Source organism: Ictidomys tridecemlineatus, chromosome 16 (genome assembly GCF_052094955.1).
Source record: "Ictidomys tridecemlineatus isolate mIctTri1 chromosome 16, mIctTri1.hap1, whole genome shotgun sequence".
Taxonomy (NCBI): domain Eukaryota; kingdom Metazoa; phylum Chordata; class Mammalia; order Rodentia; family Sciuridae; genus Ictidomys; species Ictidomys tridecemlineatus.
In genome coordinates, this window is record NC_135492.1 from 26,007,530 (window position 1) to 26,023,667 (window position 16,138).

Consider the following 16,138-nt stretch of genomic DNA (forward strand, 5'->3'; position numbering starts at 1 on the left):
ACGAGGTGGAAGTGTCATTTTACCTGCCTCCAAACATTAATATTTTATGAATATTTTACACATTGGGAATGTTTCATGGATTATACTTGAAACTAATTGTATTGGGGATCTCAATCTATCTCATGGATAGAAAGCAGAGAGAATAGGAACAAGACTGTTTTCAAAAGCTATTTAACCAGTCTTTTTTCTCCCTTGTACACAATCACCTTATGAGAATATCTTTGACATGTCTGATTTGCATCTGGTATTTCTGCCAAATTTCACATTCACTGATGACACAAAAGTTAGGAGTTTGGCTTTTATTCAGTGCTTGGGTTATGGTATATATCCTTCACATCACTCTGATATGGTATATATATACTGTATTTGGACTCATGTATTTTCCTCTGAATTGGATAATGGAAAGTATCTTATTACATAATTAAAGTCACTTTCCTACATGACAGTCAGTTCTACAAACTCTTAATTCAAATTAAAAACTGAATAGTGGTTTGATCCATGTTCTATTTTTCTAACAATTTTTTTTCAGGAGCCATTGACATTCGGGGATGTCGCTATTGATTTCTCTGAGGAGGAATGGGAATGCCTGGATCCTGCCCAGCAGAATTTATATAGAGAAGTGATGTTGGAGAACTACAGCAACCTAGTCTTTGTGGGTGAGCATAACTTTCCTTCAAAATTCCTAATAATCATTATTTAATTTTCTTCCCTTGAGGTATATCTTTTGGGAACTTCTCCACAAGAATGTGTTGCAGATTTATGCTTTCAATAAAGAAGATGGGGTAGTTCTTGGTGCTGACAAGAAAATGTTAATGTTTACTTTCACCATTAATGTTTTCTTTTGGTGGCAAGATATATATCTTTCTCTTGAAGTATAATTGACTTAGAGGAATGCAGTGATGTCAAATCCTGTGGCCCGCATATAGCAGAGGACATAGTTGAGGTAGGGGAGGAAGCCTATAATCAAAAATGTTCATTGAGACATTATCCAGCAGAAATTATTTTTGAGAAGCTTTGAATTCTTTCTCTTGTTATCAGAAAAACCTGTCCTGTGTTTTGTGCTTTAAAATTATGTAGTATCCTGCTTTTTCTTCATACATTCAAATTAACAACAAAACATTCCCCTTGCCTTGTGAGTGTCAATATTATCTGACAGCTCTTCCATAATTTTAAAAATATTTTTAGTTATTAATGAATTTCCTATTTATCCATATATGGTGCTGAGAATTGAACCCAGGGTCTCACACATGCTAGGCAAGCTCTCTAACACTACTCTACAACTCCAGCCCTTATTCTATTATTTGCAGGAATGTTTTGCACATTTCTGGAGACCTCTAGGTCCACCCATTGTAATACATTACTATCATAAGTCAGTTTCTCGAATCTTATTTGTACATTTTTTCACTAAAATTTCCTTATCAGTGTTTTTTCTGATGTGTGTAATGGATTTTCTGTGAAATTATCTGCCATGGAATGAATGTCAAGTTGGACAATGACTGCTGTTTTGAGAGATGGTGTAAGTTTTATTTGAGTTTAGGATTTGTAAAATAATACATTGGTAGATACTTACAAATTGCTTGTTTTTTTTTTTAATATATACAGTAGGTTCCCTGTTAAAGACTGGGTCTCCTCATATCAGTTAATTGCTTCACAAACTAAGATATGTATGATTCATGTTTGTATTGCCAATAATATTATATGTGCTTTTGCTTGTATAAATTTAAGCCTCTTTCGTCCATGACTTTTGTATTTTATCTTGATTGGCTTTTGATTCTGCCCATGTATGTAGAAATTGAAGTTTTCTATGCATAAGTGTAATGGGGATTGATGACAGTGATACTCTCATGCTGAACTACACCCCAAGCTCCTTTTCACTCATATTTGGAGAGAGGTTCTCACTAAGTTATTGAGGATGTCTTGAATTTGCAATTCACTTGCCTCAGACTTCCTAGTAGCTGAGATTACATGCATGCTCATCATTTGTATATGGATGAGCTTGTTCTTATTTATAAAGTAAAGACCACATTATTTGAAATATAGCTTTGAGAAATGTTGCAATTCTCTTTATCTTTTAATTTTCATTGTAATGAAATCCAGAAAATACAACTTACTGTCTCCAAAATTTTAAATATACATTTCAGTAAAATTAATTCAAATTTTTATTAATAGATCTCTACAAAGTTTTCATCTCAAAAAAAAAAAAAAAGAATGCCTAGAAAGCAAGGGCCTATTTTTGTCATCTCATCACAAAACTATTCTCTTTTGTTCAGAAAGCTGCTCCTTTAGTTTACAGATGTTTTCAAGTTCTAGAATTCTGCAGTATTCTCTCTGTGACATATCAGTTAACCTAGTATACATACATTTTGTAAAATATATAATTAGAATAAATTTTTTGACTACAAAGTTCTATAGTTTCTATATTCCAATATTGCTCATCATTCTTCTCAAGGGATATTTGGTTTGTGTCCCTTATGATGGCTCTGTTGAATAACAATCAAACGACACTGGTGTGCAATGTTTTCAATTTGCTATTGATGTGAGGGCTTATTGCCACACTCACTAAGAACTCCGTTTACCTAACTCCATGTTTACATTTACAGTTGAATGCTTTAACTTTTAGTATATTTTTTTAGCAGGCAAATAGTCTTATTTGTATTTTGGAGGATATTTATACAATTTAAAGGATAGATTTCTCTGCAAAAAAAATTTTTTTTTAACAATAGGAGGTTGACGAATACTACATGGAGCCTCTAGTTAACTTTAAGTCGTATAAACATCTTTAAATTTAATCTTTCAATTTTGAACAACAGCATGCCCAAGAGTGTTCAATCAACTGACACATATTTAGGGATTTTTGAAAATCCCTACCACTTTTGACTTCAAATATTTATTCCATGTTGGTTACAAAATAACTATCACTTAAATATTTATTAACCTTTGTTTTAATATATAAAATTGATCTAGCCAGCATAATATCCCACTTGTCATTAAGAACAGGGATTCTATAAGTCTATAGTAGTTTCAAAATATTTTCAAAGTCTTATGCTTTGTGATTACCATTTTGCTTCACTCTATTTCCCTTTTCAGTAAGTGGGCATTTATGTCTCTTAGTATGTCAGTGATTCTTTGTTTTAATTCAACCCTCTGGGTGTTTTCTTTGTGTTTTTGGGAAGTATGAAGTACGTAGCGAATGTATTCACTCTTAATTCAAAACCTAGGGATAGGGTCCTTTTCTCTATTTGCCTCTTTTCAAAGTTATTTCTAATTTAAAATGCCTTCTATGTCCTATAACTGTCTTAAACTATGTTTTGTGTATTATAATTTAGACAGGCCAGGTTTTGTTCGATCACTTTTGCATGTGTCATTATTATATCTCTTTGCTTTTATTATGTGTGTGTTCTTAGATTTAGAGTATCCTGTAGACTATGTCCAATTGCAATATTTAAAGTTAATTCAGATATCCAAGTTTTGTTTTGATCAGAATTTTGTAATCTTGCATTTGCCAACAAAAAATCTAATAATGAAGAATCTCGTACTCATACTTTGTATGAGTATCAACTTGACTTCACTTTATTAAAAAACTGATATTTATTTGTCCTTTTAAAATCATATTTTTGTTACAGGTATATATGCCTATTAACAGTATTGCTGGTATGCTTTTTTCTTTCAAATTCTATTGCAAAATTACATGTTCGGAGACCTGTCATTACAATAAAATAGAATTAATTTGCCAAGAAATGTTTAAAATTTTATATGACTTATGATGATGTGCACTTACATTTTATTATGAAGGATTACCTTTAGTACATTTTGGAGAACAGATCCAGTGTTGATGAATAGTGTGTATATTTTTATATGTTTAAAGTCTTCATTTTCCTTCTCTTTTGAAAGGTAGTAGCTGTGAATATAATGTCTTGGTTGATAATTTTATTCTTTCATCCCTTGAATATAGATAGACTTGAATTCCTTCCTGTGTTTTGAAGATTCGACTAAGGATTTCACAATTATATGGTTACACATTTCTAGGTGACTTATCTTTTTTTATTGGATGCTCTCAGTATCCTGAGTTTTTAAACTTGGATTAAAACCTACTTTGAGTTTTTACAACTTGGAGAAAACTGAGCTGCTTGGATGTTTCATATTTTTTTATTTTCTGAGATGTGTTTATTAGTACTGGAAAGAGAAATAAAGGGCGATTTAGCACTTTGCATTTTTTACTTTGGCCTTCAAATTTTGATGCTCTAGCTCAACCTCCTATGTTGCTATGAACAACCACCCCTGACTCTTTCAGACGTTTTCTAAAGAAAGTCTTTCAACATACATTTTCTGATTATTACTATTAACAATTCTTGACTAATTTTTATTCTGTTTTTTTTGTGTTGGTTTAGTTCAGTAAACTTATTTTAAATGATAATTGACTATTCCCTTTGAGTGATTCATAACTTTGCTTACAGTCGATTTAGCCATGTTTTTTTTTTCTGTTGGTAAGCAGGAACCCCTTTTTGAACATTTCCCAAATATTCACATATTTTATGTTTTTATAATTTAATGAAACAGAAGAAAGTTGGTAGATTTTTAAAATATATTCTAAAAGAGGAAAATCTTTGTGTAACACAATGTATTTTTCTCTACTATATTACTCTCCATAATAATGTACTCATCTTTGATACTGTGAACACAAAGATGATTAGGAAAATCTTCAAAATAATTTTCTGTGTGTATTTTTATTTTATCTATATATTTCTAGAGTACTGATGAACTTGGATTTAATAATCCACTCCCCTGCTGATGATATTTTTTGCTGTAATTTCTTAGGTTTGCAAAATATACTCAGCCCATTACAGTAAGTAAACATGTTTGTTATTTTTATTTATTACAGCCATGACTTCTCATCAACCTCGACAAATTTCACCAGAGCAGGGAATAAAAGAGAGAGAGAGGGAAGATATGGAAAATGTGACTTTGACTATATACAACAAGGAAAACAATGGGAAAATATAGTTGAGAGTAAAGTTCAAAAATTGTATTATAATAGACAAAATCAATCAGTAGTCCCTATTTATGATAAAAATTTTATGGTCAAAAGACACCAGAGAAAATTAATATCTGAAAAAAAAATTCAATGTATTTCATTTATTTTGAGGAGATTTATATGTCTTTAAGGATAAATCCATAGCCATTTTTGAACTGAAATGCAATGTTTAAAATTTGAAATCTAGTCCATGCATCAGTTTTCAACTTGGCTAATTATAAAAGTAGCACTGATTTAAAATTCCAGTCAAACATTTACACAGAAAAGTTATTTCTAAAAGTGATTCTTTTGAGAGTCTCTTTATAAAATGTTTATTTTTCTGAAAAAAAAGTTGAATTTTTTCTTGTGCCCAAATAGATAATAGTAAGAATTGTAGAAAAGTTTTTACTTCCCCACTGTTGCTCAATGACAATTCTGATACAGATTTCTGGAAAGTGAACTATATAGATAATGCTATAAGTAACACAAAAAGCCATATCTCTACCCTGAGTAATGACCAATATATTTATATTGGTGATAAAAATTATGGATATAGAGAAATCCTAGTCTTTATCTAAAGGAAATTTACCAAGATGAAAAATGTAGGAAAGTCTTACTTTAGTGATCAAAAACTATTATTCATTAAAATATTCATAGCCAAGAAAAAACCTGCAGTGTAACATATCTGAAAAAGCTCTTAACCACAGTGCAAAGCTTTCTTAATACAAGAAAATTTATAGAGAAAGAGAGTCCTATAAGTATAGAAGATATTGAGACAGCAAATGCTTTGATATATTTTTTAAACACAGAAGATACTATGATAGTGATAAATTCTACAAATTTAAAGAATGTGAAAAAACTTTTAGTGAAAAGTTACAACTTGTTATGTATCAGAGGATTTAGACTGAAAGAGAGACTTGTAAATGTAAAAAGTGTGGGAAAGCCTTAAAAAGTTTTTCAACCCTTACTCAACACCAAATTTTATTCTGCAGAGAAAAACTATCAATGTGAAGAATGCAATGCACTCAAAAACTTTACTCAACATCACAGTGTTCATACAGAAGACATGCCATGCAAATGCAAAGAATGTGACAAAACTTCTAATAAAAGCTCAAATCTTATTTGTCACCAGTGGACAAACCTTCGAATGATGCCCCACATATGTAAACTATTTTGCCAAGGTTTCAGTAAAAACCCAAGCCTTCAAAATTACCAGAGAATTCATACCGGAGAGAAGCCCTACAAATGTAAAGTGTGTGGCATGAGCTTTAATAGAAACTCAAATCTTGATCGCCACAACAGGATTCATACTGGAGAGAAACCCTACAAATGTATTGTGTGTGGCAAGAGTTTTAGTGAAAAATCATCACTTACTCAGCACCAGCGAATCCACACTGGAGAGAAGCCCTACAAATGCAAAGAGTGTGGCAAAGCTTTTAATAGGATCTCACAGCGTAATCGTCACAAAAGGATTCATACTGGAGAGAAGCCCTACAAATGTAAAGTGTGTGGCAAGAGTTTTAATAGAAACTCAAATCTTGATGGCCACAACAGGATTCATACTGGAGAGAAGCCCTACAAATGTAAAGTGTGTGGCATGAGCTTTAATAGAAACTCAAATCTTGATCGCCACAACAGGATTCATACTGGAGAGAAGCCCTGCAAATGTAAAGTGTGTGGCAAGAGTTTTAATACAAACTCAAATCTTGATTGCCACAACAGGATTCATACTGGAGAGAAACCCTACAAATGTAATGTATGTGGCAAGAGTTTTAGTGAAAAATCATCACTTACTAAGCACCAGCGAATCCACACTGGAGAGAAGCCCTACAAATGTAAAGAATGTGGCAAAAGTTTTAATCAAAAAATAGATCTTATTCGGCACCTGAGAATGCACACTGGCGAGAAGCCCTACATGTGTACAGTGTGTGGCAAAATTTTCCGTCACAAATCATCACTTACTCAGCACCAGCGAATCCACACTGGAGAGAAGCCCTACAAATGTAAAGAATGTGGCAATGTTTTTAATACCATCTCACAGCTTAATTGTCACAAAAGGATTCATACTGGAGAGAAGCCCTACAAATGTGAAGAATGTGGCAAAACTTTTAGGGAAAGATGGCCACTTACTCAGCACCAGAGAATTCACACTGGAGAAAAGCCCTACAAATGTAAAGAATGTGAAAAAGCTTTTAATAGCATCTCACATCTTGATCGTCACAAAAGGATTCATACTGGAGAGAAGCCCTACAAATGTAAATTGTGTGGCAAGAGTTTCAATCAAAAATCATCATTTACTCAGCACCAGCAAATCCACACTGGAGAGAAGCCCTACAAATGTAGAGAATGTGGCAAAGATTTTAATCAACAATCATCACTTACTCGACATCAGCGAACCCATATTAGAGAGAAGTCCTATAAATGTGAAGAATGGCAAAGCTTTTAATATTGAAGATCACATCTTACTAAACATTAAAGATTTTATACTTGAGATAAGTTTTACAATGAAAACATTGCATCAATGTCTTTAAGGATGAATCAACCCTATTTCACAGTAATTCAACACTATTTCACACCAGAGATATGATAGCACAGAAATCATATAAATATAAAATAGGTGACAGAGTCTCCAATAGTTGTTCACATCCTACTCAGCACCTCGGAATTCATACGAGTGAGAGAAGATGGGGAAAATTTTTTGCAAAGCTTTTGGCCATTGATCAAACATTTTTAAAACACTGGAGGATTTATAGCATATAGAAACCTAAAGAATGTGCCCAAGACTGTATTCAAATTTCCCACATTTTTTAATTACTGACCTCATATCTGTAGCAAATGTGGAGTAGCATCTGTTCAAAGTGTGTACCTTAGATAACAGCAAAATATTTACAAACACACCTTGACAAATATAAAGATGGTAGTAAGTTTCATATCTATAGCCCATCCCCTGAAGTATTTGGGATTTAGGAGGGAAAAGTCATTTAAATGTAGAAAATGGGTAATTGCTTTGGACATTTGTTTAAATTTTTCTTAACATCTTTAGTTGATATTATAGAAATAAGGAAATACAAGTATAGAATTGTGCAAATTTAAAATTTTCAGAGCTCCTTAAAGTTAGAGACACTTACTCAGTAAACTACATCCTCAGATTTTTTTCTTTTTTATTTAGAGATAGGGTTTGCTAAGTTGCATAGGTCCTCACTAAGTTATGAAGACTGACTTTGAACTTGCAAAGTTTCTCACATCCCTAGGGTCAAAGCATGGTCCACGATGCAAGTTTTACAGAGCGTTTTTACTTATATTTCATAACTAATGTAATTTGTTGCTAAATAAAGTGTGAATTTCTTAATGTTAACCTTGTCATGCATTTAATGATGTTATTAGTTCACACATCTCCCACTATTCACTTTTCTAAAGGATCGATGCAATAGTAAAGCATTCTGTTGGGTAAATAATGCTATAACATCTCCATTTATTATTTCATGTATAATCAAGTATTATTTGGAGAATATTATTCATGTAAATTATATACTCTCTTGTTTGTAATTATGGGAAAATTAAGACAGTTAAAGGAAGGGCTTAGGGATACTAAAATATTCCCAGATATTCCTAGTTTGAATTATGAGTTTAACATTTCACCTTATAAAGTAGCAGAACTCCCTAAGGGATCTACAACTCCGGAGAGTTATACAAGCTCCCAATCATGGAGAAAAGAAAGAACCAAGAGACTAGGAGCCAACGTGCATATTCAGGCAATAAATCAGGGTTGCTAAAGGGGGAAATAGTCTTAAAGTTTCCTGGGAAATCCACATGGTCCATAGGCCCATCCTCACTCTTGGACTGAAGAAACCATGCAGTTCCTCATAAATTATATGACGTTCATCACTGAGGTGACTATACTCACCTCTAGTGTAGGAAAAACATCACAATTTGGGACCACTTCTTTAGTTTTGCATACCCAGTAAAAAAGTGTAACTAGAAACATGTAAAATGATGACTGTAAAAAGAAAAAGACATACTATAGAAGCATTTATGTCCCCATATTTTTATCTCATTATATATTTTGATTTTGTAGACCCTTTGGTTCTATTTAATAATTTAGAATATAATGTATCTTATACTTATTGGATTATATGATAGATACAATGTGTCATGGTCTCCCAGAACCCTCTGCAACCCAGTAATTATAAGATACTATAAACTAACCATGTCTCTCCTCAGATCTTATAGCTCCAAGAGCCCATGACACCACAGAGAGAGAAACACAATTTTGATTGAAATAAACCTTAGACTCTCATATACAAGTTCTGTTCAAAAAGTTAAAACACAATATTCTCTTTATATGTGAACATTTGGGTCAACAAAACACCACCCACCAACATTTCATTTAACTTTATTTGGGAAAATAACTATTGAAATATAATGATAAGTTCTAGGAGAATAATATTCACAACATTTTTTATTCCAAAGGGCAAATCTCTAGGTTTCATGCTTATCTCCACATTATTTTATGCAGAAAACTGGCTTCATGTTACATATGAGAGTTTAAACTCTTTATAAGGCCAGGAGGAAAGATTCAGTCCTAGAGGTCTAAGGAAAATACTAAAGATCTTCCCTTTTCTTGTTTGAATAATGTCTGAAGTCCTTGATGAAACAGATAAAGAATGCTGATTTCTCAATGCATCTGGGTGGGTGGCTCACTCATTGGAATCTTAATTTATTTAGTCATCTCAAGGCTATCACTCGCTCCTCAAGGATCTGACCTGCTCTTGGGAGGACTTGATGTTCTTCAGGGAATCACCAGGTCATGGAAGATGATGGAATAAAGTTTTCTTTGTTCTAACTTGTATTTATTCTACCTCACTTTCAATACAAGTTAGAACAAGACTTCAGACTCTCACCTGTGGAGAGGATGCTCTGCCCAGCACTTCCCAGTCAGGACCCTGAAAAGCTCTTTGGGACTCCCCAGTACATAGGTTCAGTGTTGGGGTTTTCTAGTCTGGCAATACAGTTGCCTGTGTCTGTTACTTTGCTTTCTCTCTTGCTTTCATAGTATTACTCAAGGAAACACTGTCTTGTGTGAAGAGAGTGTCTTCCTTATCTATTGGATCTGACCTGCGAAGTTGAGCAGCTGCCCACATACTGAATGTCACAAACACTTGCATGTTTTATCTAATCAGTAACTAATGTATCTTTCAACTGCATGATTTTTTATTGCATGGGGGAGAAAACTGAGAATGCTTTCTTTGAGTGCCCACAGCACTATTCATAGTATTCATAACACTGCTTTGTAATGTTTCCTCTCTGCTCAACTTGTAAGTATTGTTCTTGTGCTGCTTTGTAAAACAAATAGAAAAAAATTGTAAACCAAAAATTTTGTGATAAATGATAGTTGCGCAGACTGACTTGGGCAACTCTATTTACATTGTTGTTTTGTAGGGACTCAAGGTACTCTTTTATACTTTTACTTAACCTTAATGACATTACCATTCATTGAAGAGTTTTTAACTCACAAATCTTCTCGGTATACAAATTTTCCCTTGTCATTTTTAAAATTTCTTACTCTTTTTAGGTATACATGATAGTAGAGCAAATTTTGACATATTATACATGGAGTAAAACTCATTTTAGTTAGCATTTTATTCTTGAGGTGTACATGGTGTGGACCTTCCCTGAGGTGTATTTATATATAAACATTAAAAAGTTGTGTCTGATTCATTCTACTGTCATTTGTACTCCTATTTCCCTTTTCTTTTCTTCAATACAACTTTGTCTAATCCACTGAATTTCTATTCTCTCCCCCTCCCTTGTTGAGTGCTTGTGCATCTCTATATATTATGTATTATATGTAATGTCTGTTTCATTCTACTATCATTTCTATCCCCATATTCCCTCCTTTTCCTGCAATCATCTCTACTTAATCCAAATAACTATTTTTCCTCACCCCCATTGTGAATTAGCATACACTTATTGGAGAGAACAATTGGCCTTTGTGTTTCTGTGTGTCGGGGGGGTGGGAGGTGGGGCTGGGGCTTATTTCACTTAGCATGATATTCTTCAACTCTATCTTTTTACCACCAAATGGCATAGTTTCATTCATCTTTAAAGCTAAGTAATATTTCATCGATGCGGGAAATTATATATATACATATATATATATATATATATATATATATATATATATATATATATATATATCACATTTTATTGATCCATTCATCTGTTGAAGTAAACATAGGTTGGTTCTATGGTTTATCTATTGTGAATTGTGCTGCTGTAAACATTGGTGAAGCTGTTTCTCCCTAGTATGCTGCTTTTCAGTCCTTTGGGTATAGTCCAAAGAGAGGGATAGCTGGGTCAAATGATGGTTCTATTCTGGATTTTCAAGGCGTCTCCATACTGCTTTCAATGGTGGTTGCACCAATTTGGAGTCAATCTCATGAGCAATGTGTGAGTGTTCCTTTTCCCCCACAACCTCACCAACATTTATTGTTGCCTGCATTATCAATGATTGCCATTCTGACTGAAGTGAGATAAAATCTTAAAGTAATTTTGATTTACATTTTCCTACTTGCTAGATAGGTGGAATGTTTTTTTTATATATTTGCTAATGGCTTATATTTCTTCTGTGAAGTTGTCTGTTCAGTAACTGAGTCCATTTGTTAATTGGTTATTTTAGTTTTTGTTTGTGTTAATTTTGAGTTTTTTATATACCCTAGACATTAGTGCTTTTTCAGAATTACGTGTGGTAAAGATTTTTATAAAATCTGTAGTTTCTTTCTTTACATAATTGTTTCTTTTGCTGAGAAGCAGCTTTTTTAGTTTGAATCTATCTCCTTTATTTATTCTTGATTTTTAATATTTGTGCTATAGGGGTCTTGTTATGGAAGTCAGATTGTGGACCAACATTCACCTTAGATTTTTAAATGGTATCCCAAGTTCATGAATGTTTTTGTTTTATTGTTTCTCTTACTATCTTGCCTTATAGATCTACATGTTCTATAGAGACATGAAATGATCTAGCTTCACATGCATGATTTTCTGATGACTGTTATTTTTCAATATGTAGCTGCAGATGGTTTAAAATATAAATCTATTATTTCAGACTTTAAATAAAGCACACCCATGCCTTGTGTAGGAAATATCCCATCAGTAGATCAACATCAAATCTATAATATATATAAATATATATATAAAAGCCTGAATTCAAATGCATGCACATCCAACCCAGAGTGTGGCCCATACCACGTATTCTATACTAGTTCTACACTTTCGAACCTCCATGAAAGCTCTTATAAATCCAAAGCATAAAACTCACTCCCCAGACATTCTTCTTTTTTGGGAATGGTACGATGACAAAGGTTGAACTCAGGGGCACTCAACCCCTGAGCCACATCCCTATTCTTATTTTATGTAGAAACAGGATCTCACTGATCTGCTTAGTAAATTTTTTTCACTGAGGCTGGCTCTGAACTCATGATCCTCCTTCCTCAGCCTTCCAAGCTGCTGAGATTACAGGCAAATACCACCATGCCCAGCTTCCCAGAGAGCCTTCTTAAACTGATTGGAACCCACTTGTTCAGTATATTGTGTCCTAATCCTCACAATTAGAGATGAAATTATTTTCCATTCTATAAAAAATCAGGGCTATGAAGAGATTGGACTCAACAACACCTAATTATTCAGCATGTCCACATTACAACAAAGGTGTGGTCTGCAATTCTCCACCTCTCCAATGAGCTCTTTTTGGCTCCACAAAGTTGGGAATACTGGCCAACACTCTGCCATGGCTCATTCAGAAGCCTCCAAGGAAGTGATTGTATATGAGGGACAGTATTCCAGGTGGCACATTGGTGATTAATGGGCTATGCCAGGGAGTAAGGCAGAGCCCAATTCACCAAATGCACAAAACTTTTATGTGGTTGGTCCAGGATAGGGGCTGCATGAGGTTATTCTTTTCCTCCACCCTTGATGTGTCTTTCTCTAAGTGTTCATATGCTGAAATGCTTGTTCAACGACTTGTACCCTTTTCCTGTTTTATGTTTCCCTCTCATGTGGCTTTGAAAGACTCATGCTTTGGCAATTATTATGACTTTCTTTTTCAGTTTTCCAATCTCCCTCATTCTATCTATGTGGAATTTCTGTCTGTGGATATAAGTTTTCATTTTATATATTTCCATTTAGTCCACGTTTCCAGCTATCTCTAGAAAAAAACAAATGTTTCATTCATTATCATGCTTGTACTAACCCTTCACATGTTGATAATGGCAGTGTTCAAGAACTATCTTCTGATTTCTACAACTGGAACATAAGTGGGTCTGCTTGAAATGACTGTCCTTTATTTTGACTCTAGATAATGCGGATCCTTTTTTAATATAGCGCTTTAATGCTTTTATGTATATTTATATACAGTACCCAGGAAACTGAACCTACTTTTTACATGATTTTCTCTCAGAGAAGGTGGAGTTGATCATGTAGGTTTCTTAGAGTGGACTCCAGCTCGGACTCTGCCTCAACTCTGACTAGCTTCCATCTGCCTGTGATTTCTACAACATTTGACCTATAGCTCTTCCTCTTCTTTTCTTAATTTTATTATTTCACTTAGAGCCTGAGCCACGGGACTGTCACTTTCTAAAGATGACTTACCAAACCATCACTACCCCCAAGAAGGTGTGCTCCATGTGCAAACTAGGAACAGAGAGGCCCATCACACATTTCAGGGCTTAGGGAAATTATGGGGGTGCCAGGAGTCCCTTACATCAAAGTAGAGGCATTATAGGTTGTGGGACGGGTTTGGACTAATTTGATTAGGACCAGAATTAGAGTAATTTAAGTTTTCTTATCAACATGAGAAAATTATCTCAGTCAAGATCATTTTCCAGATGTGTCCAGGAAACTTTAAGTGTTTGAAGCCCAGATCTCTTGGATTGCTGTTATCCATCAGAGAAGACAATAAAATTAAGAGAGATGACATGTCCCACTGGGGCAGCCACAGTTCTGTGTTCTCCAGTGGGAACTTCTTGCCTTTCTACGGACATTAATATTACAAATCTGCAGAGACAGAACTTAAAAACATCCTTTCCATAAAACTTACAAGTGTTTGTGCTCTGCTCAGCTCTTTCAAGAGATAAAGTACCTCTGTGTCATCAGAAGCAGAGTTAGTGTGGATTCTAAAAAGGGCATTGGTAGAGGAAATTTAATCTTCTAGTGAGCTTTTCCAGTAGCTCTTTGCTTTTTAAAGAAGCAAACATCTTCAGAAGACAATATCCTCATTGCACCATATAGAACATGGTCCTCTGGGCTTGTTAGAACTTTTGGATTCAAGAGGACCATGTTCTGTGTGGTGTAATGAGGATATTGTCTTCTAAAGATGTTTGTTTCTTTGAGATCCTGCTAAAATGAGTCAATTTTTCTTATAGGGAATGTCAGTTTTACTTCTTTATTTTTCAATTTAATAACTTCATGGGACATAACTTATATATGGTATGTCATGTAGAGATTTTAAACACTACTAATTTTATACTTATTACCATGGAATTAATAAGTTTTAATATTTTGATTGATAATCTTGCTTTGGTCATCTTCATAACTCATAGAACAATTATGGTTTGAGTAATTGTACATTTTGATATTTTTAGAGGGAAATGAGGTTCTACATTCAAACCTCATTTTATAGAATGGAATCTCACATGGTTAAGAATTTTCAGTTGGTAAGTGTCAAATAAGAGACTATGATCAGGAGGAAGTACATTAAATATTTTAGAAAATCAAATAACTGTGCTGGTAAGTTCCAATTCATGGTGCCAAATTATAGGCTTGTAAATATAATTAACAAGAATATGGAAGAATATTTTTATGTATTAGTCCATCCGGTTTTAATCACTAAAATCCTTTTGTAATATCTAATAATGGAAATGTGTAAATTCAATTTTGCTTAGGGGAACATTTAGGACACTTGAAATCCATCCTGCCCTGGTCACTTTCAGATTTTTTTTCAAAACTCAATTTTTTATGTCATTAGCAGGCACTTATAAATGTGACCCTAAGACCCACAGAACAAGATAAAGCAGGAAAGATGAAATCAGATCTTTACTCTTCCATCGCAATATCAGTCAGAAAAAATAAACCCTCCTGCAGGATCATGTTTGTTTCCCAGTAATGGGAGCTTGGGGTCTGCAGAGAAGTGCTTGGTCTCTCTCAACCCTGAGGATGTCCACAGAACAGAGTAGAAGAGGGTGTGGCTATAGAGTCGCTAATCAAGACCTCCAGAGACCAAGCAGGAATAAAGCCTGATTTTATTGTGCAGTTACCATGTATATGTACTCAGGCAGTGTCTAAGCAAAATATAGACAGCCACCAATGCAATGTCTGCTAACTGTCCTTGCAGTGAACAATTAAAGAGTGGGACTGCAACACATGGCCTTGTGCCCAGAGCTGTGCTGATTGGGTAAGCAGTTTGCCACTCACACTTTTAGCATGGGCAGTGGCCTGCCATGCAGATACCCTTAAACTATGCCCTGTATGCAGTACTCCATGCACTTGTCCCCACAGAGAAGCATCTCTGGGGCTTCTTCTTTCTTGACTTTAAAGAACAATTTCTCTTCTAGTGGCTTTTCTCAGGAGAAATTTAAAATAATAGTAATATAAATAGTATAGATGTAAGTGTGAACCCTGAGCTGTATTTTAAAACCCTGACAATTCATAAAAGCAACCCATGGTTCTCATATCTACTTCTCACAGAGAGCTGCCATTCATTCAGTCAAGTCTTGCCCAGTGTTTGCTTGTCGTGTTACTGGAGGGTGTGTTTTGCAGCAGAGTGGCTAGGTGATGGTGTCGCCCTCTCTAAGGTGTTAGTCATTTCTCGCTAGTGCTCTTCATAGATTCCCAGCACACAAAGAGCCACATGTAAGAGGTTTCTGCATAGGCTGACATCAGTCCCAACCCACTTGCTTGAAGCAAGACCAGTCTCAATTCTCCACCTCCCTTTTGTCTATTAGTGAATACCAAGAGGACATGGGGAGGGTTGGCAGTAGTGGTGAAGCTGAGCTGGGTGATGAAGACAACCCCAAGCTGTAAGTCTGCACATGTGTTGTTAGGGGTGACAGATCCGATTTCCTCTCCTGTTAT

The 16,138-nt window shown here is 34.5% G+C and overlaps 1 protein-coding gene across 1 annotated transcript in view; it reads left to right on the plus strand.

Annotated features, from left to right (window-relative positions):
• Nucleotides 1-16,138, plus strand: part of LOC144371266 (uncharacterized) — a 137,918-nt gene that overhangs the window by 93,064 nt on the left and 28,716 nt on the right. Inside the window, exons 6-7 of the mRNA XM_078033674.1 lie at nt 6,144-7,402; nt 10,099-10,101. Of these exons, the coding sequence (XP_077889800.1) occupies nt 6,144-7,402; nt 10,099-10,101 (1,262 nt within the window). The remainder of the gene's footprint in view (nt 1-6,143; nt 7,403-10,098; nt 10,102-16,138) is intronic.